Genomic DNA, 22,589 nt, shown 5'->3' on the forward strand with positions numbered 1-22,589 from the left:
AGCTTGAACCAGAGAACCTAGGAGAAACAGTGCCCTCCTGTGGCCAGCACTGGGGGGACAGTGATAACTAAATGAGGGGGTGCTCAAAGGAGGTCAGACTGTGGGATAGTCGGTGCTGCAACACTAAGTTGCCTCCTCCCATAAGGAGCTTTTTTTCTTGTATTATCCTGTGGAACTGGGTAATTTTATAAAGGAAATCTGGTATCTTCCTTATCCTCTATTTTTCCCCCAATAAGCTAGGGTGTGAGAAATTGGCTAAAAGTGATGGTTAGAACCGTAGGTTCTCCTAAGTAGGACGACTACATATGGAATTTATCTTCCGAACTGGGACACTTTGGAGATAAAGGTGGAATTCACAGAACAGGCCAGTGGGATAGCAGATACAAATTCTCACAGGAAAAAAGAATACAAGGTCCTCTGAATGGGTAGCTCTTTGCTTGTTCTGTAGGGTCGCTACAGTTTTATAAATGCTTGAAACTAAGAAAAGCCTAAGTTCTGGAAAAATGGTTCGTAATGATAATGAATACTTCTCTTTAGCTATGTAAAGTGAGAGGAAACAGAATATAAAATATTAATGAGTATCTGGTTTTAAGAGGAATTGTGTGATGAGAGGTGAAGATTTAGCTTCCTAATTCAGTTTTCCAAGAGCACAATGAGGAATAAGCAGGAGTTGAAGTACAGCAGGTAGCCCCTAAAGTACTGGGTGGTGGGAGGAGAGCAGCTGGTACTGTAGTATTTGCTAAAGCTAAGCCTTGTAAAAGTAATTAAAAGGGCCTTATTCTTTAATTTATTTTTTAGAAACTTACTTAAAAGTACACAGGAACTTTTTTTTTTTTCTAAGAATGAACTAATATGAGCAAACAATTTAAATAAAAATTACTTGGCATCCATCTTATAAATTATTTTTACCTTGAAATGATTACTTTGATTCCTCATTTTCAAATACATAAAAACTACATGATTGATTCTGTGTACAATTGTCTCTGGAAGCACAGCAGCAAAATCTAAACTCACCTTGTCTTCATACATCCTTTTGGCTTCCCTTAATTCAGAACGTAGCTGAGAAACAGTAGATTCCAGTTCACTGAGCTGGCGCATATACATTGAATTTTGGTTTCTTGCTTGTTCTCTAAGAAGGGTTTAAAGGGGGAGTAAAATCAAATAGAAAACTAAGAATAAATGTGATTCCTAGTGTACTCTAGCTTTTAGACACTTCCACTAGTTGTCATATATGGCATTATTTGGCCAATCATCTTTTATTTTCCAAAACTGCTTCTTAAAAGTTCAAAAATGTTAACTGTTAAAGCTGTGCAATGTGTATGTGGGAGTTCACTATGCTATTTACTTTTGTGTATGTTTGCAAACATCCGTGTAAGAGGTTTCAATATACAAACTCAAATTCTAAAATTATTTATATGCATATATGCATTTTATTTATATATAGACAATATGCAATATATGTGTTTGTTTTATCCTGTCAGTTGAAATATGAACAATATTTAAAACATCCAATCTGAAAAGGTCCAAATACTTACAATAATACTTCTGATATGGTCATATAATATTATCTATACGTTAAGTAATCTTTCTATTCATTTGAATGTTAAGAAAGTTTGACTCTGTTGTGAAATCAATTATTAACCGATTTTAAAAAGCTCTTACAACATAAAATAAAAACAGAACGAAGATGAACGACTACGGACTGCAAAGCACCCGGACGCACGTACTGAATGATCTCCAGCTGACTCTGGATGCTATTGGCTTGACTCCGAGCGCTGCTGGCTTTCTCGGTCAGTCCCGTTATTTCAACTTCATGCTCACTTATTAGCTGCTCAATCCTATTAAAAAATGTGGTCGTTGTTATTTGCCACTGAAGATGTAGCCTATAAATTATTTTAAAAATTAATGATTTCCAATACTCTCAAATTTAGTATTTTGTTTTTTGGCTTTGAGTATGCTACTCTTTTTATGACAAGAGTCAAAGTGAGGTACAGAGTCTTTTATCCAAATCCTTTGGGGACCAGCTGGATTTTGGAATTCATGATTTTAAAACAATTTACAAATGGTAATAAATTATAAGTACTAAATGTTATATGACATTCCCAGAGAGATTGAGGGAAGTGTCCTGTAAGCCAAACATATACTAAGGCAACAAAAGGTTTTAAAAATTCCACTAAATCATAAAGACTAAAAAGCTTCACATCAGCTCATGTTGGTTCTGCCAACAAATGAGTGACAAAGGCTTTCTTCTCAACCATTTAACTTTAGTCGGGCTCCTCAGAGTCATCTTCTCAACTAGGCCTTGACCTTGGTGCCTGGCCCCTCCCACTCCTCCATCCCCTTAATAAGCCTGGGCTTAGTAAGAATCTTGATAAGCCAGTTTAGGGAGAATCCTCCCACCCTTGATGTATCCTCTTGGTAGTTTTCCATCCAGTGACCCTCTCGCCCTGCTTCTGGCTGCGAATCCTGACTTGTCCTTGTACTAGGAGTTGAGCCTGATCTCTCTAATCCAAACTCCTATTTCAGTAGTTTTGAATATCATCTTCCCTACTGATTAACAAGTGTCAGACTAATGTTTTTCTTTAAGAGTTTGCCACAAGCCTATGAAACAAAAAACTTCTGTGCTTCAGAGCTTTTTAGATTTCGGAATTGCTGAGGAAGGACCGGAGACTTGCTGGACAGCATCACTGTGATTTTCTACCTCAGCCAGGCACCTACCTATCTTGATGTTGTTGAAGAAGTAGCTCTATTTTGTTCTGCGATTCAGATTTCAGTGCTTCAAGCTGACTCTCAACCTGGTTATTAAAAAGATATAGAAACTTGTTGATCTAGAAACTAGTTAATCTAAAGCTTGTAAAATTTAGAGATTTTCCAACTAAAGGAATGCTTTAGAAAGATGCAAACAGAAGTAATATTTAAATTGGAAACATTCTAACACTGTATTTTATTAGATCTTTTACTTTGGCTATATTTTCATGAAGCAGTACAAGTCAATCAAGCTAATTCCCTTTATTAAGAGAGACCATTGTAGAAGCAACTTCTGTTATTTTTGAGTAAAAAATGAGAACTTATTTTTAAGAATTAAAAAACATTATATACCTAATACTATTGTCTTAATAAAATTTAATATAAAATTGAAGTAGTGTTCTCACCACTTACTGGAAATATCCTCCCTTTAAGATATGAAATCTCTGTGTCTAATTCTCTTAGGGTTTTACTAATAGCTGAGCCCATGTTGCGGAAGTGGATAGCAGACACGCTGTCGTGTTCATAGATTTTCTTGCCTGAGGTTTGCTCAAAGTCAACAAGGATTGATCGGATTTCTTGAAGCACTCCCTCGTGACTAAGCATCATCTTCCTCAGCTGCTCAATCTGTGTATTGCTATCTTTCAGCATGTCCTCCTTCAGGCATCTGGCAGCCTCGAGTTCATGAACTGTATTTTGAAGCTGATTTCTTAAGTCCTCCTGGGACTGACTCTCCCTTCGCCTATGAAATAATGAAAGAGAAAAAATAACATTGATATAACCCATAACCATACAAGTAGTTTTATACTAAGAAGAGTAAAGCTGTAAAATAGTCTCCTAACAGATCCCAACCTGATGTCGGCCATGGCATCTCTCTCCATTTGCATCTCTTGAAGCTTTGTTTGCAAATCAATGACTGACTGCCTTAAGTAAAACTTCTGTTTCTCATGCAATTCATTGCTCTGAAAAATAAAATGCCATGCAAATTAATCTCCATTAAAGGAACATGTTTCTTTATAGCTATAATTTCCGAAAACTATATGTTATTAATTTATTTCCACGTGTACTTCCTTCCCCTTTCACCATTGTTCAGGCCTAGTCCATCATGTCTCACCTAGACTACCATCATACCCTTACTAACCTCATTGTCTCAGGCTTACCCTCTTTCAATCCATTCTCTACTCTCACCAAAACACTGTTTCCAAAACAATCTGACTTCTGGCTCAGAACAGAGATAGGAATAAGTTCTATACCTGAGAATAGGAGAACTGGTTGAAATTCTGTATAGAAAACTCAACCATCACTTCTAAACCACTTAAAATACATGGCCGTATACAACCACCCCCCCCAAATCAAGGTGTTCTGCTACAGAGAAATTCACCAAGATCCCTAAAATCAGGCACTGAGGGATCTCCCAGTATAATAGTTGGTGACCAACATATCAACCCAAAGCAAAGTCATCAAGTTCTGCCCATAACTAGCTTGCCATCAGTTTCTACAGGGTTCATCCTTGAGTATAAACAAAAAGCCAAAACCACTGAACATTTGCAGGAAGACTATAAAATTTAAGAGACCAAGATTAAACAGTAAGCAGACAGCCAGTAATAAAGATCCAAAGAAACAAAGACTGATAATGCAGCAATGGAAGAACACTTCCGAAGGCGTTGGACTGCAGAGGAATTTGAGAGACATTAGAGCTATAAAGTAACAACAGGATTTCTTTTTTCAGCGCTTAGTAAGGCTGTAGGTTTGCTTTTATCCTACAAGTGCTTACACCCTCTGCTGAGGTAGACCGATGAGTTATTGAATACAATAAAGTGTACTCAGTTCTACAGCAGACAGGTACAAAGGGCAAGGAGAACACACCCACTGCTGACTAGAGGAAAGGCTTCAGAGAAGGCCCAAGCTAAGTATTGCTGGATAATAAAAATTTTCCAGGTAGACAAGGGAGATGAGAGGAATTACCTGGGCAAAAGCATGAGGGCTAGAATAGCATGGTACATCCTGGGAAGAGAACGTAGCTTGGTATTGCTGGAATGGAAGCTACAAATGATGAGCAGGTACAGAGGAGACTAAAACGTATAGGGAGAGGTTAGACCACAAAGGTTTTCATATAAGCTGGTAAGGTTTGACTTTCAGGCTATAGACTACTGGGACCCAATGTGCAATTGTAGAGCTAACTGAAATCAGCTGGATTCTTCATAAGGTCCGCTCGAAGATTTTAGCAAAAAAGTTCTCCACACTGTTTAGCTACCGTGTATACACATACATCAAAAACCTACGCCTCTCACTGCTCTGTAAAGGAAAACCAGGTGTCACGATAGCGGGGCAGCAGGCCTGAACCAATCGTTACTTATAATCATCAGTGAATGTCATTAATTATAACATTTTGAGCAATTCATGGTTCATTAAAATTAAACAATTAGCACAGCAAAGACAAAAGGAAAAGACAATCTAAGGAATGAGAAAAATATTTGCGCATCATGTATGTGAATAGGGGTTAATATCCAAAATATATGAAGGACTCATATAACTCACTAGCAAAAAACAAACAAGTAGTCCAATTTAAAAATGGGCAAAGTACGTTTTTCCAAAGAAGACATACAGATGGTAGATGCATAAAAAGATGCTCATTACTAATCATTAGGGAAAAGCAAGTCAAAACCACAATGAGATATCACCTCCTACCTGTTAAATGCTATCATCAAAGAGACAGGTGAGTACAGGTTCCAGTTCGATATGGTGATACAGAAAGACCCTGAACTCACCCCCTCCCAAAACACACTGAGTTTACAGCTACACACAGAACAATCTCCTCTCTAGGAAATCCTAGAGGCTTGCTGAGTGAAGACTAGACGTTGGGCAAACAAGAAGAAAACTACACTGAGGTGGGGAGAAGAGGCTGGGACAGTCTTGCCATAACACCCACTCTCCGCACAGTGTCCCACACTGGGAAGGAACTCAAAACCCAGAGCTTCTCCCTAAGGAATGAAGGGTTCAGACTCCACATTAGGCAGCCCAACTTTTAAGACATACATTTGAGAGATGGGTCCCCAAAACATCTGACTTGGAAAAACAATAAGGCTTGAGTCCTGAGACCTCAAGACTGTAGCATCTGAGAAACCTCTAAAGGGCTGCTGTGCTCAAACTCACATACCCCAGGGCCCAGCTCAGAGGCAGCCGATCCTGCCCAGACTTAGAACGAAGGAGGCTCACCTGCTTATATTAAAGCATCGGCCTGAGAGGCAGGCATCTAACTCAACACATATGCAGGAGCCTGCAGGAACCCTCTCCAGGGTGTGGAGAAAAGGAAACCTTTGTGCACTGTTGGTGAGGATGTAAATTGGTACAGCCACTATGGAAGACAGTATGGAGATTCCTCAAAAAATTAAAAATAAAGCTGCCACTCAACCCAGCAACCCTACTTCTGGCAATACGTACAAAAGAAATAAAACCACTAAATTGAAGAGATACCTCGCATGTCACAGCAGCGTCATTTATAGGAGCCCAAACACGGACACAGCCTTAGTGTCCACTGACAGACGACGAGTAATCAGGCTGTGGTACACACATAAACAATGGCACATCACTCAGATCTGAAAAAGAGGGGACCCTGGCATTTGTGACAATGTGGAAGAACCTTGGGGGCTTTATGCTAAGTAAGATCAGAGAAACATAAACACTGTATGGTCTCACTTATGTGTGGAATCTAAAAAAAGAAACAACAACAACAGAAAACAACATCGGCTTTGTGGTTACCAGAGGCAGGGGATGGGGAGAAAGAATTGGATGAAGGTGGTCCGAAGGTACAAACTTCACGTTACGAGATAATAAGAACTAGAGATGCAACGTATAACAAGATGACTACAGATAACACTGCTGTATGACACATATGAAAGTTACTAAGAGAATAAATCCTAAGGATTCTCACCACAAAGAAAACATTTTGTTATTTTTCTTTTGTATCTACATGAGATGACAGATGTTAACTAAAGTTACTGTGGTAATCATTTCATGTTAGTATAATCAAATCACTATGCTACACACTTTATACGGTGCTGTAATGTCAATTATATGTGAATAAAACTGGAAAAAATAAACCGTTTAAGCAAGACATTGTAACTAATTATTACCAAAAGAAAATCTGTATGTAGACTTTTCATCAGCCCAATTTTTAATACTGAAATAAAAGGCACTGGCCTCATTAACAAGTTTAACCAATAAATCCATTGTTAACGGTTTTCTTCTACAAAGTTTAGGTTCTATTCCGAGGCATTGTGCCTCACTGTCTTCCCCAAATGGCTTCAGGGACTGAAAAGACAGAATGAAGCTTACCTCGTTTAGTCTTTTCTGCAAATCTTTGACTTGATGTGAATATTCTTCCAAAACACGTTCGATGTGTTCTTTTCCTGGGTAAGGGATGACTTTCTTGTGAGAATCAAGTTCTACTTCATGTTTAGGGAAAAAAGGAATTTGTGTCAACGTCCCAGATGAAGATGTGTTTTCAATTATTGTACCACGAATAGATGACACAAAAAATGGACTTGAAGAACCTAAACATTAAAGAATTAATTCATTAACTTATTGCTAAAATAATTTTGTGGCAAACATTATCCTAGGTGATTCTCTTATTGAATCATGAAGGAGCTCGAGGTCTCACGAGGCAAGTAGACAAGGAAAAGTACCTCTGAGAAAGAGGAGCACACAGTGAAAAGGAGGAGCAGATTAGTGAGAAGGAGGGAGTTTTCCCTGACAGTAATCAAAAGATACATGAGCTGAATGACACTTGAAGTATCTGGGTGAGACTTAACTAGTCTGGAGGACAGGAGGAGAGGAAGGGCATTCCAGACAGTGGCAGCAGTGTACTTATCGGTGAGGAGACTTAAACCAGCATGGCTAATTCTGGGTGAGAGGAAAGGAGTGGCCAGATACGAGAATGAAAATTTGGATCAATCATGAAGGGCCTTCTGGTCATGCCAAAGAGTGTGGATTTCATTTTGAAAGCTCTGAGGAATAGACTTGAATGTAGGGTATTAATATAAGTAGGTCTGTGATTTGAAAAAGCTCTGTGGCTTCAGTAAAGAGATGCACTGACAGGGATAAAACTGAAGGTAGAGAATCCAAGTACGAGAAGGCCTTCATTGATGCAGGCAAGAAATAGCAAGGGTGTGCCCGAAAGCAGTAAGTGGTGACAGACACAAAGTCATGGGTTTGCGAAATACATGTGGAAGGTAAAAAAGAGAGGGAGGCGACAAGTATTTCTCTCGGGTTTTGGGCCTCGGCAACACCCAAGGAAGGATGTTTGATTTGCCAATACTGTACATGAACCTGAAGTTCAGGAGCGAATCTTCGCTTCAGAGGACAGGATTTGGGAATTATCAGCTAAGAGTTCTAGTGAACCCTTGGAGTCAATGGGATCATCCAGGGCCAGTCTCTGCAGTGAAAAGAGAAGAGGATCAAGAAGAGTACTCCCAGGAAATGCCAATATTTAAATGGAAGGCAAACAAGGAAAACCCAGGAAGATTTACAAAGACCCACGAAGGTTTTAGAGAATTATATTCAAGCCACACAACCGGGTTGCACTGAGACAGAGACAGTGTGAGCTAAAGAGAGATCTTCCCCTAAGCAGGTTGACAAAAGTACTCAGCTGAAAATATATGCTACTTTTAATGCAAAAGAAAGGACTTAGAGTCACCCAAGAATCCAGAAGATGGAGTTGAGAACCACGGAGAATTATTCCCAGGCCTGTGTTCTCATCAAGGAGCTGGATTTCAGAATTGCAACAGACAAGTGCGTTGTTTTCCCCTCTTGGAGTAGGATTGTGGATAGTGGTTACCCTGTGCCTGCCCACCACTGAATGTCGGGTATCCCAGGTCTTCAGATCAAGAGGAACTCCATTCAAAGAGCTGTATTTAATGAATGAAAATTGAGGAGCTTCATCCATACCTGGATCCCATTTAGATAAAGAGATTCTGGCCTTTCGGCAGATGCTATCATGGGATCAGACTGTTAGGAGCCTTCTCGGGAGAGAGAAAATGTATTCTGCATGTAAGAGCAATGTAAATAATTTTGACTTAGACACAATAATGTGGCAATGCAGGAAATCATCTGTATTCTAAGGACATACATATTCAAGTGTTAAGGCAAGAATTGTGATGCCTTCAACTTTAGCAAAATGAAACAAACTGTAGGTATAGAGATAAACAAATATGATAAAATGTTGACAACTGGTGCACCCAGGTAAAGGTTACATAAGATATTCATTGTACTATCTTTTCAATTTTTCTACCATTATGGAAAAAATAAAAATAAAATGTTGGGGGAAGAGTTCACTGGATTTAGCAGAAAAGGGAAAATCTAGTCACATTGGATAGAGTGACTTCATTGGAATACTGGGTTCAAAAGTCATGTCATCCGGAGTGAATGGATGAGGAAGATATGAAGACAGTGAATACACACTTCTCTTTCAGAAGGCATAGCTATGAAGAAAAGAAGATATAACTTGAGAAAAAGCTTTTATTGTATTGTGTCTGTTTTATTTACTTTTTAGTATTCTTAGGTTGGCAGAGATTTATCTATATTGAAAGACTGAGAGTATCAGAGTGACTAAGGCCAAAGATTTTGCAGAGACTTTGAAGACAAATCTCTGAGGATGAGGTGGGGATAGTGGAGATGGAGTTAAAGCGTAAGCAGCAAACTGAGCAGCTGCCTCCTCCACTGAGCTATGAAGGAAAGAGGCATGGACTGCGAAAAAGTGTATCTCAGGGGCGGGATATGAGAAGCTAAGAAAGTACCAGCCTAACAGCTTTATTTTCTCTGGCAATTAGGAAATACTATTATCTGAAAGTGAGAAAGAAGGTGGTAGGGTAAGGGACTTGAGAATGGTATAATTTTGAAATAAATATTGTGGGGAAATGAAGAGAGAACTGGCTAAGATCATGAGAAAAACCCCTCAGCAGCATCGAGGACCCAGATAAGATGGGAGACTATGACCCTGAAGTGGCAAATTGGTGGGAAATTCACATTTGCGTATTTTCTCTAGCAGTACCTTCCAGCAGCCCAGTACAAAAATGGGGAAGACAGCCTGCTTGGTAAAGTGTGGGGTTTTCCTATAAGAGTACAAGAGGAGAAAAAAGTTGTTGAGGATATTGGCAAGTGACTGGCTGGAATGTTGAGTGATACAAACACAGTAAAGATAGAAGAGGTTAGTAATTTAGTAGAAAATGGCAGAACGTGGAGCAGTTGTTCTTAGCCTTTGTCGTAAGTCAGGATCACCTGGGCAGCTTTAAAACAACAAGAACAAACAGTGGTGCCCAAGCCCCATTCCAGACCGACTGCGTCTAAGCCATTTAAACATTCCTGTTTTAAACATTTTAAACATTTCTGTTTAAAAATTCCAAACAGTGATTTCGATATGGGGCCATGGCTGAGGACCACTACCTTCATGAGGCAGAAGGACAGGTGCTGTAGGAAGGAGGAGTGACAGACAGAGCTACAGGATAGGAGGCTGGATATCAGAGGTCCAACAGTTCTTGGTAATAAGATCCAAGAGCAAGATGGGGAAATGGGTGGCTAGAATAAAGGTCAAAACGATAAGAACTAAAAAGGTCAAGCAGATGTGAGTCTAAGATCTTAGATGGGTCATCCATGAGGACAATCATACTATGGCATGATGATGTGCCTAAAGAGGAAGGGACAATCTGCGAGCCAAATGCCAGCGCCCATGCTGAGTATGAGAGACGCAATGTCAGTGAAGAGGTGAGCGAGGGAGAGAGGACAGGGTTGATGGGTATAGTACAGTAGAGGTGACAATGGTGTCTCAGATGGCATAAGCACACTAAGAAGCAGAAGCTTTTACAAAATAGGGTGCTAAAATAAAGGTTTAAACAGATCGGTGAAACAACAGACCTGTACAGGCATACCTCAGAGATATTTGCAGGTTTGGTTCCAGACTGCCACAATAAAGTGAATATTGCAATAAAGAGAGTCACACAGGTTTTTTGGTTTCCCAGGGAATGTAAAGATTATACTTACACTATACTGTAGTTGATTAAGTGTGCAACAGCATTATGTCTAAAAAATGTACATATCTTAATTTAAAAATACTTTATTGCTAAAAATGCTAACCAATACTGGAACCTATTGGAAAAATGGCACTGGTAGACTTACTTGACGCAGGATTGCCATAATCTTCAATTTGTAAAAAAAACTAAAAAATGCAACATCTACAAAGCACAAAGAAAATGAGATATGCTTGTAATTGAGAATGAACTCTGGATGCTTTCTTCTAGATGAGAGAGACAAGACAGAGAAAGCAGTCAGGACTGTGCAAGCCATTTGCCCGACAACCCGGGTCCTTTCTCTGTCCTTTCCCTATTCTGCTGTGTGTTGTGTGAACCACTCTTTCCAGGGTTCCTTCCCAGCTCTTTCCTGGTTAGGTCCACAATGGGATGTGCTGGCGGAAAGACCATACATCACCTAGGAGGAGGACAAGCTGAGGTATTGCTTCCCCCGCACCGGCCTCAAATGGGCTTCTGGCAGTTAGTGGTGGCTTCAGCTCCCTGCAGGAGCCCTCTCTGTCTTCTAGCTCCTGCTTCTATGTCCTGACAAGAGCTCCTTTTCTCTGGTCCTTCTAGACCAAAGCCTGGTAGCAGCTTCCTGCAGTTTCTAATCTCTGGATTATCTCATCCTTTTAGGCTCCTCAGTTCTTTCACCACCCTTGTTACCAACTCCCTGTATTAAGATTCACCTGTTTATTCCACCCATTGCTGTTTTCCAGACGTCTATCTTTTGATTCAAATAATTCCAGTCAGAGGTGATGGTGGCCTGAACTAGGACAGTATTGGGTTGGCCAAAGAGTCCCTATGTTTTTTTCCATAAAATAAAAGACACATTTTTCATTTTCACCAATAACTTGATTGATTTGGATGTTTTGAGTATGTCGGCTATCTCCTGCATGGCATTAACGTTGATTGTTCTCAATTAATGTCTCGATTTGATCGCTATTGACTTCAACAGTCTACCCAACTGTGGAGAATCATCCAGTGAGAAATCTCCAGCATGAAACTTCACAAACCACTTCTGCCACGTTCAGTCAGTCACAGCACTTTCCCCATACACTGCAAAAATCTTCGTTTTTGCGTTTCAGTGGCATTTTTACCTTTCTTGAAATAACAAAGCAAATATGCTGAAAATGTTATGTATTTTTTTCCATCTTCAATATTAAAAGGCTACACAAAAATTCACCAATTTGGATAAGTTGTTTTAAATGCACACTGACATGACAGCTGTCACAATACAACCAATGTAATTATTTCAAATGAAGTTAAAGACAACTAAGCGCCACTAGAGCCATCTTACAGAAAAAGCCAAACAGACTTTTTGGCCAACCCAATAGTAATGGGGATGGAGAGGGAAAAATGGATTCAAAAGACATTTCTGAGAATAGGACAAGATGTAGTACCTCACTGGATGTGAGGGTGGGTAAGAGAAGATGTCAAGATGATACAGAATTCTGGCTCAGAGCAGGTGAATGAAGAGCAGGTGTTTAGAGAAACATGGAATGTGTTGAAGTGCCTCAACATGGAAACAATTTTTAAGCCAAAAGAGTAATGTAAATATGTGGGGAACTGTTCCAAGCGAAACGTGGCTCAGCCCCCACTCAGAAAAGCCAGTGGGGAGCAAGGTTGGCGGGCAGGACCCACGCCCACAGATAGGTTCTCCCGTGGGGAATCAGGCCTGCATTGTACATAGGCTGCTATGAGACTTGCTCTTGCTAAAACTCCCTCACCCTGAATTGAGGCAGCAAATGTTTACTGACTATCTTTAACTTCCTAAAGTCTGTGCTAAACCACCCAAGTATGGAGTGTGAGCAGCTTCCCCCTTGAGCTGTAACATCCTTGTCTTTTAAGTAATTAGCAGTATTCTGTCCTTTACTGTCCTTAAAAGGTAATCACCTGTGGTGAACCTGTGCATAGTAAATGAGGACCATCCTCGATGTATGTAATGTGCCCAGAAAAACAATAAAAGCCTGTCCAGGCGGGGATCGGCTCCCTCTCTTGGGCTCTCTCTAGCCCTCTCACCCTCTCTCACTTGGAGAGTGGCCATGCCGTCCCTTTTTCTCCACAGGATTTCTGTAATCTGTGTGTATTTGTATATTGCAGCCACAACACCAGATCCTGTGGGCCAGGATCCGCGACATAAATATATGCTAAACAAAACAGATATGTAATTTTTAAAAGACTAAACAATTTCTTTCTCAAAAAGTAGGCTTATAAACAATATAGTAAACACTCATGGCCAAGGTCTGCCCCCTGAACAGTTAAAAACAAAACATGCTAAAAAAACAGCAATTTGAATATTAGGAAGACTGCTTAATTCTTTTTCCCCATTTTGTCTTACAAAGAATACCTACCTCCATTGGATGTGATACTACTACTTGGTAAAAGATCTTCATTATTTGATTCAGAAGGTTTTTGTTCCATATTAAATATTGCTACCTCTTCTTAGAGATCTTGAAATACAAATGCTTCCCTGTTTGGTTCTTTTAGTTCTTATCTATAAAAGACAGGGATCCAATATTTATTAACAAGATATTATGTGAAAAAATCCATTGACGAGAAACTGACTTTGCTCATGTTTGAAATTTAGTACTAATTTTTTACCAGGAAAATATTTATACAAAAAGTTTATTATATAAGTTAGTAAGTGAATAGAATATTATTGTAAAAATTGTTGATTTTGATGGCCAACTGGCTTATTAAAGACAACCTGAAAATAAAAGCCTAATACTTTAATTATTGTTATAATTAACAATAGTTGGAAGCAGAGTTTTTTCTCTCCTTAAGTCTCTCTCAAAGTTACATTGTCAAATGACGGAAGAAAATATCTCTTTAGTAAAAAAAATCACAAATTAGTAAAAAAAAGTAAGTCACAAATCAGAAAATTGGAAATCATTAACAGAAATTGAAAAACTTCTTTCCTATCAAATAGTGCTCATAATTTTATATTAGCCCAAGAGGGAACGTTTGGGTTTGGAAAGCAATGGCGGTGGCCTGATTCCAATTGCCCTGTTATCTTCTGAAACCAACCATAAAATCAACAGAGGGAACAAATGAATAAAACCCCATGGACTCCACACCTTCCACCTTCAGCTTCTCTAGGCGACAGAGAATACCACAATCTTTAAATTATCTGTAAGCAGAGTAAAAATTTTTTTTCAAAATTTCTCCCTTAGACTACCTTCTAGCACTGTAAGCCTGAAGGCATGGAGAATGGGAGAGGAGAGGCTTAAAAGCAGCAGAGGGGAGCAGGGGGCTGAGGAAGCACACACAATCTTACCCCAGAAAGTGAACAATGAAAGCTGAGATGCTAAGCACAAACTGCAACTTGATAGACCACAGCTCTGGCTACGTCTTAAGGACTGTGCAGGGACCAGAAGTAGTAGCCTCAGAGCAGCAGTGTTTCTGGGGAAGAAATAAGGACTTGCAAGTGTGCAGGGACCGGAAGTAGCAGCCTCAGAGAAGCAGTGTTTCGTGGGGAGAATCAGGTATGAAGAGAAGCAGTGATCTCCACTGGAGACATGGTAGAAAGGGAAAGCAGGAAATGAGGGGAAAATTCAGGAACCAGCAGAAATACAAAGAAGCCAGAAGATACGCCAATTCTCCTATCCCTTCCACTCCACCACTGCCGCCATCCATGAAAGAAACTTCCCGGAAGAGGGCACTCTCAAACTAGGAATCCTCTTCACTAAAGGAATAGGAATAGACAAAAGCAGACCACATTCACATAAAACTGCTACAAAATGTAAGAAAATGTGAATGAAAGAACTTTAAAAAGAAAAAGTAAAGAAAAAACACAAAATAAAACCCCAAATAACACACACAGTAATTACAGCACAGGAAAATAATGTAATAATAATAATAGGACAGGATTTAGACCAAACATAAAAGTCATGTCAATAAACGTGAAGGGACTTAACCTGCCAATTCAAAGTAGAAGATTTTCAAATTGGCTTTTTAAAAAATTTAACTCTATACAGTACACAAGAGGAAACTTAAAAGGCACTAATACAAATAAAGTGATACGTAAGGATTTACCAGGCAAATGAAAACAATAAGAAAGCATGGATTAAAATCCTGGTACCACACCAAGAAGTCTTCAAGCCAAAGAGTACTACATAAGACAAAGGGCACTTAAAGTTAGAAGCCACATTCTGCAATACAAGTATTACTTCCAATTCTCTGTATGATATAACACAACCACTTAGATAAAACATAATATTGTGTGATAATAACAGAAATTAAAGAATTTCTGAAAAATAATGCCAATGAAAACACTACACATCAGAATCTGAGATACTTTAAAGCAGTGAAAAGAAAAATGTTCCTAGCCTTAAACTTCTACTTCAATAAAAATGAAAGAATGAAAATAAGATTTAAATTTCTAACACAAAAAGGTAGATAAAAAGTAAAACAAAAGAAAGCACGTGGTAGGAAATAATAAAGATAAGGCAGAGATTAGTGAAGTAGAAGACAGAAAAACAGATCGAATTAATGAATCAAAATCCTAATTCTTTAAAAAACTATGTGTGTGTGTGTTGTGTGTGTGTGTGTATATATATATATATATATATATATGCATGAACCATCAAAGTGACAGAGAGAGGAACATCATATATAACATACTACTTATCATTTTTACATTAATTCATGATCATAAGCATAGTGTTAAAAAAAATTTTAAAAACCATTGAACTAAAGAGAATTTCATTGAACAGAATTCCTTTTTATTTCACTCACAGTTAGTTTTTCCCTTTTGATTATTGAGGTGCCATCTGTCAAAACTACAATCAGATAAATTCTACCTTAGTAAGTTTTGTGTTACCAATTTTAGAAAATAAGTAGTAGGTATGGAGACATTCCATAAAGAATTATAATAAATGGAATGTTAGTCAAGATTGCTAGGCAATTTAAATGTTCTAAATAGAAGAGAGGGCTATTTGGGGGAAAAACCTGATTTAAACAAGTTTTATGATGCATGCATGCTTTATCATTTAACTTACACACTACAATGATGTATTTGGGGGATTCCTCAGGATGATGAAAGACACTAAGACGATTCAAACCACTGACTGATGTTTTCATCATAAGTTACACGAAGCAATGAGCAGGACAGGCAGAATCATACAGCCCAGTGCTGGGCGATCATACACTAACCCACTCTGCTTAACACCAAAGTTTTTGGTATCGGGCATGAAACAGAACCTGCGAGCAAGGTAAGCAGAACTTGAACTGTAAGTTGGAAAAGAGAGACAAGAAGAAAGGTTTGACTTTAGAATGTCCTGATATGGAAACCACATTTTTTTACTTTGGCATAAAATGATGAATGCAATGAATTCATTAATTCAGTATCCACTGACAGGTAGTAGGCTACTGAAGAGTAGCAGGCCTTGAGAGGGAAATTTTTTCTTGGAAAATTAATAGTTTAAAGAAGATAGTATAGGGTTAGTTACTTAAACAAAAATTTTAAAACAACCATTTATTTGTAAAGATGCTTAGTACTTCTACTTGCCAATGCCGCTCCTCATTTTATGAAATTTACAATAATGAAATCTGCCTTTTAAAAAGTACCTGAATTAAGATTTTCACTATTTAAGACTGACCATATCCTCAACTTGGTCAAATCATTCACTGTTCCTCTACTTTCATGAAACTTTAAGAATTGGAACATTATTCCTATTTTCAGACACAAAGCTTATTAAATAATTAAGGATTTTTGGTAAAAGAAAGTTTTGCCTCAATAAGTCATAAATTGTTAAAATGCTGCACTTTGTTAATATGGGAATCATAATGTGAATTTACATGCGTTTGATTTAAATCTCTAAGTAAAGTATACAGGTGAGATCTTGGCCTTTTATGGCATGCCCAAGATTTATTATGAACAATTTTGACTGATTTAAAATTATGAACACATTCGCATTGAAAGGAGCCTTACATTTTTGACAAGTAATAGGTGGGTAAAGATTCTACCCTGGTTATTTGATTAGGCCTTAGGAACCACAGACCACAAAAAGAGGACTTTTGAAGGAAAACAGTGTAGAGGCTTTAGTTTCTGTTACACAGTTGAGATAAAGAGCTTTCAAGTATCTCCTGGGTTCTTACCCCTTTTCCTCAGCTTCCAAAAGACAAGGTGGCTGTGTGGATATACTGCACCTTCCCTAATGTGTACAGTCCTCACCCTGGTTTCTTTTCTTGTGGCTCCGTAAGGTGGGCCTCTCCCAGGACTGTGACAGAATGCGACCGCCCCCATAGTAAGTTGATTTAGAATCTATCCTCTATTTTGATTGGTACGGATTACTTTTAACGTATGTTATATTAATCAACTAATGACTCAAGCCCCTAGGATGCCAAACAATCCTATCTTCCACAGCAGCCTGAGACTGGGGTTTGATAGAACTGATCCATACCTTCACAGAACCAGTCCACAGGTGTGTTTTCCTTCGTAAATTCTAAGGCTCCCCAAGACTGACCCCAATACAATGTATCTGGGCTAGTGTAGTCTCAGAAACACAAGAACAGTTAATGAACAGCATTTCACTGCTTGAGTTACTGTTAACTGCTTACTAACTTCACATCTCTTTAAGTGTCTGCTTTCTCAATCACATTCTTTCTCTTTAGGTACTGTCATTGACTGTTAGGATTCAAATCATAGCTCTGTGATCCACTAGCTACGTGACCTTGAAAACAATATTTAATCTCTATTAAGACTATAAGATGGAGATAAAGAGGGTATAACTCAAAAGAATGAGTTAACTCAGATAACTCATGAGCCCCCTTAATATATGATCCTTGCTTCAATCTATAATACGATGGTAAAACATGAATAACAATACTCTTTATAACTTAAGCATGTATATATACTAACTCATTTCCATAATAAATAGCTATCTATTTATTTAGAAAGACGTAAGTTTATAGAGGTCTACTAACAGAAAAGAAAGTGGATTTAGACTGCATTGCATAAACACAGGGACTATGATAATGTAATATAAAATTAAGCTATTTAAGATCATACTTTTCACCATACAAAATATCATCCTGTAGGGAGGCAGAATGAAAGAAGCACAGAATTTCGAATTAGAAAATCTTCATTCTGTCATTGGTTACTTGTGCGCGTATGGGCAAATCTTTTCATATCACTGAGCCTCAGTTTCCATCATTACTAAATGAGATTATAGCTGTGTTTTCCAAACTGTTTAGAAGTAGCGGAAGCCTTTCTTTAAGTCTTCAGAGCCCCAACTACACACCCTCCTCTCTGCCGCGCAGACCCTGTTATGGAATACAGAAGGCTCCACTCAGCAGAGTTTGAAAACCACAGAGAAAGCCCTAATAGCGTTATCTTAGATATTCCAACCTAGGCATTCATCAAGTTCAAGGCTGCAGTTTCTAAAATAGATTAGATATAGATATAACAAATTAGCATATCAGTTGTATATGTTTGGACTTCTTAAATATAAATATAAAATGAGATACCTTAATATCTGGATATTCTTATTTTCACTTCTCCTATTAACACCTGAAAAAAACAAAATATTTTTAAACCTGTTTATTAATATATAATACTTCATTATCTGAAATTTATTATTTTCAAAAATTTCAATTCACAAAGTCATTTTCATCACTTGCAATTTGACAACACCTAAAACACGTATGTATGACGATAACAACAACCACCTTTAAATTTTTTTCCTTTGGGCTTATCTTGTACATGAAAGTATATTTTTATGGCATTATCTAGGCTGTTTTTACAACAGAACATGTTCAATTATATGGTCCCTACGGTCCAGTGTTAATTTGCTGGTACACATCTTACTGGCATTATCAAGAAAATGCAGCAAGTAACCCTACAGGCACACGGCCCCCTTCCCCAGTGTACATTCCCAAGTCTGACCTTTCTCCAGGCACAGTCCAAACTGACTTAAATAGACCACCTGAATGTCTTGACCATTTACACAGCTTTGCATTGCTTGGAGATGCTTTGACCAGGCAACAGCTCTTGTACTTGGTTAGAAAAGTTCTTAGGTGGAGGAACTTCTGTGGGTTAGGAACAGGTCTATACATTTTAAGCAGGGGAGCAGAGATGATAAACAACTAGAATTGTTGGAGTATCTCAAGGGAATCTAAGTGAGCAGTTGCCACATTGGAAAAATGAGGGACAATGTGCAGAATTAGGACAAATGATTATCAGTAAAAGGAGGTAAAGCCGAGTTCAGGATAGAGATGGACTTTCTAAAAACTAGCGCTCTTGAATATACACATGGTGGGCTTCCTTGTGAGGGGTTCGAGCTGAGGGTGGATGAGCATTCGTTGGGATGACAACCGTCACTGGCTGTCCTCTCTTGGGCAGAATGTTGGATAAGAAAATCTCTAAATCTTCTCCAACGTGGACATTCTGTAATTTACTATGAAAAGCATTTAGCAAAAAGATGACCAGAAAATATGACGGCTTCTCCCAGGTGATTTCAGTGGACAGAAAAGCCAGATAGGGACAATTCCATTGCTTCCATCAAGTTTCATGGTATTTTGTTAAAAATAAACTGGCTTCAGAAAAATTATAATGAATGTTTGCTCCTTTAATACCTCTGCACATATGTTTACAGCCATTTTAAATTCAGTAGATACCAAATCTGGTCTCTTCACATTCTCACCTAATGTGCTTCTAGGGTGTTCTCAGATGACGCCATAAACCCAACTTCCCCAGTCAGTCATTTCAGAGTCTTCATCTGCCGTTCACCTACCCAAACTCCACGTCCAATTAGGAGCCACGTTCTGCTGATCTAGCTCTGTAATACCTTTTAACTCAGCAAAGAAGACTTCATTGTGATCATAAGTCATAAAGAATAATCCTTGAGTATGTAATTTAGTTACTTTTGGTCCTACTGTATTCTTTCCTGCTTTAACCAACTCTTGCCAGGCCTACTACAAAATATCTCAAAATGATCTTTCTCACAATCTGCAAGAGTTTCCTTTAAAATCAGAGCCATGTTGTCCTATCTAGCGCAAAGATTAAGGTTTGAACTAAGACTAGCACTTAAAACCCTTTATGATCAGGCCTAACCAACTTCCCACCTTCATCTCCACTCCTGACACATACTATGCCCCAATGAAGGTCTGCTTGCTATGTCCTGAGCCTGCCCTGCTCTTTTAGGATTCTGTTTTTATTTATACTTTTTTTGTTCCTCATTCCCTTCCTAGCAAAAACCTCTACAGTTCAGTTCTTAGGAATGTAGAAAAAGAGGTTCAATACTGTATCACAGGTGGCAATGTACACTGACCCAGTCTTTAAAATCAGCATTCTCATAATAACAGAATGAAAACTGCCCAATGCCTCTGAAAAAAATAATTTAATGTAGTAATTTACATTTGGAGGATATGCTCCCCTTACTTTTCCCACATCAAAAGTAGTGAACTTCAATGAAATCTTCCATTGTATAAGCCATTTGGCACAGGGTCTGGCACAGAGTAAGCATTCGATAATTATTAATTACTGTTGTTGGTATTTTGATGGTTTATAATGCTTCGCTGCTATGATTAATGCTTCTATGATACTAGAGGTAGAGCTGTCTAAGATGAAGACCAATCAAGTTTCTACCCTCATGAATCTTATAGTCTAATTAAGAAAGAGATGTAAAAGAAACAAATCAAAATATAATTTTGGAGAATGCCTAAGTGCAAAGATGAGAATAACACAGGGTAACAGTATACAGAGAGATGAAGTCGAAGCTACTTAGTTATTAGAGTAGGTCAGGCAAGGACTTTATGAAGAGGTGACATTTGAACAGAACGACCAAATGGACTCAGCCCCACAATGGACTGGGCGAGATCCTAAGAGGAAATACCATTGCAAAGGCCCTGAGATGAAAAGGGCTCAGTGCTCACTGACTAACGAGGAAGGAGGCTAGTGAGGTTGCATGTAGTCAAGGGAGGGTGAGAGCCTTGCTTACAGACGGCCAACTGTGCACCACGCCCAAAACAATGCTCTGCGTATTTCACTTCCTTCCCCAAATCATTTGGGGAAGTTGGTAGTGAGGTTGGTAGGAAGTAGGGCTTGTGGGGCATTAAAAAATCCATACTAAGGACTTTGGAGTTTAGGATTTTAATCAGAGGCATATAATCCTCCAGCAGCAGGGTGGACAATAAACTCAGTAGAGGAGACCAGTTATGAGGCCATTGGAGTGGCCCAGCAGAGAGATTAAAACCTAACTCTAAAGTCAGTCAGTGATCAGAAGTGTATTGGAGCTGGGGTTGGGGATGGGAATTGACTGTGAACGGGTATGAGGGACTTGTTTTGGATTATGGAAATGTTCTAAAACTGAATTGTGGTGATGACTGTAAGACTCTGAATTTACTAAAAGTTAGTGAATTTTATACTTAAAATTGGTGAATTTTACGGTATGTAAATTATCCCTCAAAAAAGCAGGTCAAAAAGGAAGTGAACTGGCTACTGTTTGTGTTCTGTGGGGCCAGAGAGGAGATGCACATTAGCTGCCTGGGTCCCAGACACCAATCAATTAAACTTAAACACTGTTGATCGTGCACCGTGAGAGCTCCAAAGTGTCTTCATTTCAAGATGACTAGAGGTTGCTTTTAGCCAGATTTTAACATCCTCTAAATGGGAAGCACTTCAGCTTTGCCTCTTTTCTCCAGGCCTGAACTCAATTCCGAGGTGTCTGCAACAAGCATCCTGATATGCTTCCAACAGCATCTTAGCTAAGGACACAGTCTAAATCACTTTGTTTGTACCTTCATTCTCTAAACCACGGCAAATACAGTGATATACTAATAGAAATACATTTGAACGTTTAAAAGTTTACTCTAAGTACTAGGCTACCTCTTTTCTAAGCACCTAATATATTTTCTCCTCTTACCAAATTCGTTGTTCAAGTCTTTGCCTTAGGATTTACAGGGTTTAGGAAAATATTTAGTGCTCTCCACTACTGAACCTGCCACTCTCCTAGCAGGAGAGCTTTAAAATATTCACTAATACAGGATTGGTTCTAGAGATTTATTAGCATGACCATGTGTACTTGGTGGCTTAAAACAATAGCCATGTATTCTCTCACAGTTCTGAAGGCCAGAAGGCCAAAGTCAGTCTCACAGGGCTGAAATCAAGGTGTTGGCGGGGCTGCAATCCCTGCAGAGGCTCCAGGAAATCCACTTCTTGCCTCTTCCAGCTTCTGTTGGCTGCTGGCATTACTTGACTTGTGTGTGGCCTCGTCACTCCAATCTCTGCCTCTGTGGTCACAGGGTATTTTCCTCTTCTGTCCATCAAATCTCCCTCTGCCCTCTCTTATAAGAAAACTTGTGTTTGCATTTTGAGCCCACCCAGATAATCCAGGATAACCTTCCCCATTTCAAGAGCTTTGACTTAATCATAAGCGCAAAGACCTCTTTTCCTTATAACATTTACAGGTTCCAGGATTTAGGACCAGATGTTTTTGGCCCTTATTCAACCTACTATATACCATATAGCTTGGGGCCATCTCGTCTGGGAACAGTTCACTGGAGACCGTATTTAATAAATTGTGGAGTTTTAAAGTGAGTGACCCTAACACACTGGATGACACTGAGTCTTCTTTGTAAAATAGTAACAGCTTTGCGCATACAGAGTAAATTGTCAATTTCTGCCCTCATTTTATTTTGGTATCACCAGGGCAAAAAAACCCATTTTATCCACAACAAAGATAATTGTATAAGATTAAAAACAGTAAGTGTGATACACAGATGTGAGGACCAGACCCCCACCTCGCCACCCTCCACCCCACACCATGCCTTTACACACGA

General features: G+C 38.8%; 1 protein-coding gene across 5 annotated transcripts in view; it reads right to left on the reverse strand.

Annotated features, from left to right (window-relative positions):
- The window catches only part of CCDC158 (coiled-coil domain containing 158), a 64,006-nt gene that overhangs the window by 40,425 nt on the left and 992 nt on the right, over positions 1 to 22,589 (reverse strand). For all 5 annotated transcript variants that reach the window (XM_045185032.2, XM_045185040.3, XM_045185060.2 and 2 more), the window contains exons 2-9: positions 18,279 to 18,321; positions 13,160 to 13,302; positions 7,081 to 7,298; positions 3,598 to 3,707; positions 3,160 to 3,487; positions 2,719 to 2,795; positions 1,728 to 1,838; positions 1,015 to 1,129 (exon numbers count right to left, since the gene is read on the reverse strand). In XM_045185032.2, the coding sequence (XP_045040967.2) occupies positions 1,015 to 1,129; positions 1,728 to 1,838; positions 2,719 to 2,795; positions 3,160 to 3,487; positions 3,598 to 3,707; positions 7,081 to 7,298; positions 13,160 to 13,229 (1,029 nt within the window). In that variant the 5' untranslated portion in view covers positions 13,230 to 13,302; positions 18,279 to 18,321. The remainder of the gene's footprint in view (positions 1 to 1,014; positions 1,130 to 1,727; positions 1,839 to 2,718; positions 2,796 to 3,159; positions 3,488 to 3,597; positions 3,708 to 7,080; positions 7,299 to 13,159; positions 13,303 to 18,278; positions 18,322 to 22,589) is intronic.

The sequence above is a fragment of the Desmodus rotundus genome, chromosome 4, assembly GCF_022682495.2.
Source record: "Desmodus rotundus isolate HL8 chromosome 4, HLdesRot8A.1, whole genome shotgun sequence".
Lineage (NCBI taxonomy): Eukaryota > Metazoa > Chordata > Mammalia > Chiroptera > Phyllostomidae > Desmodus > Desmodus rotundus.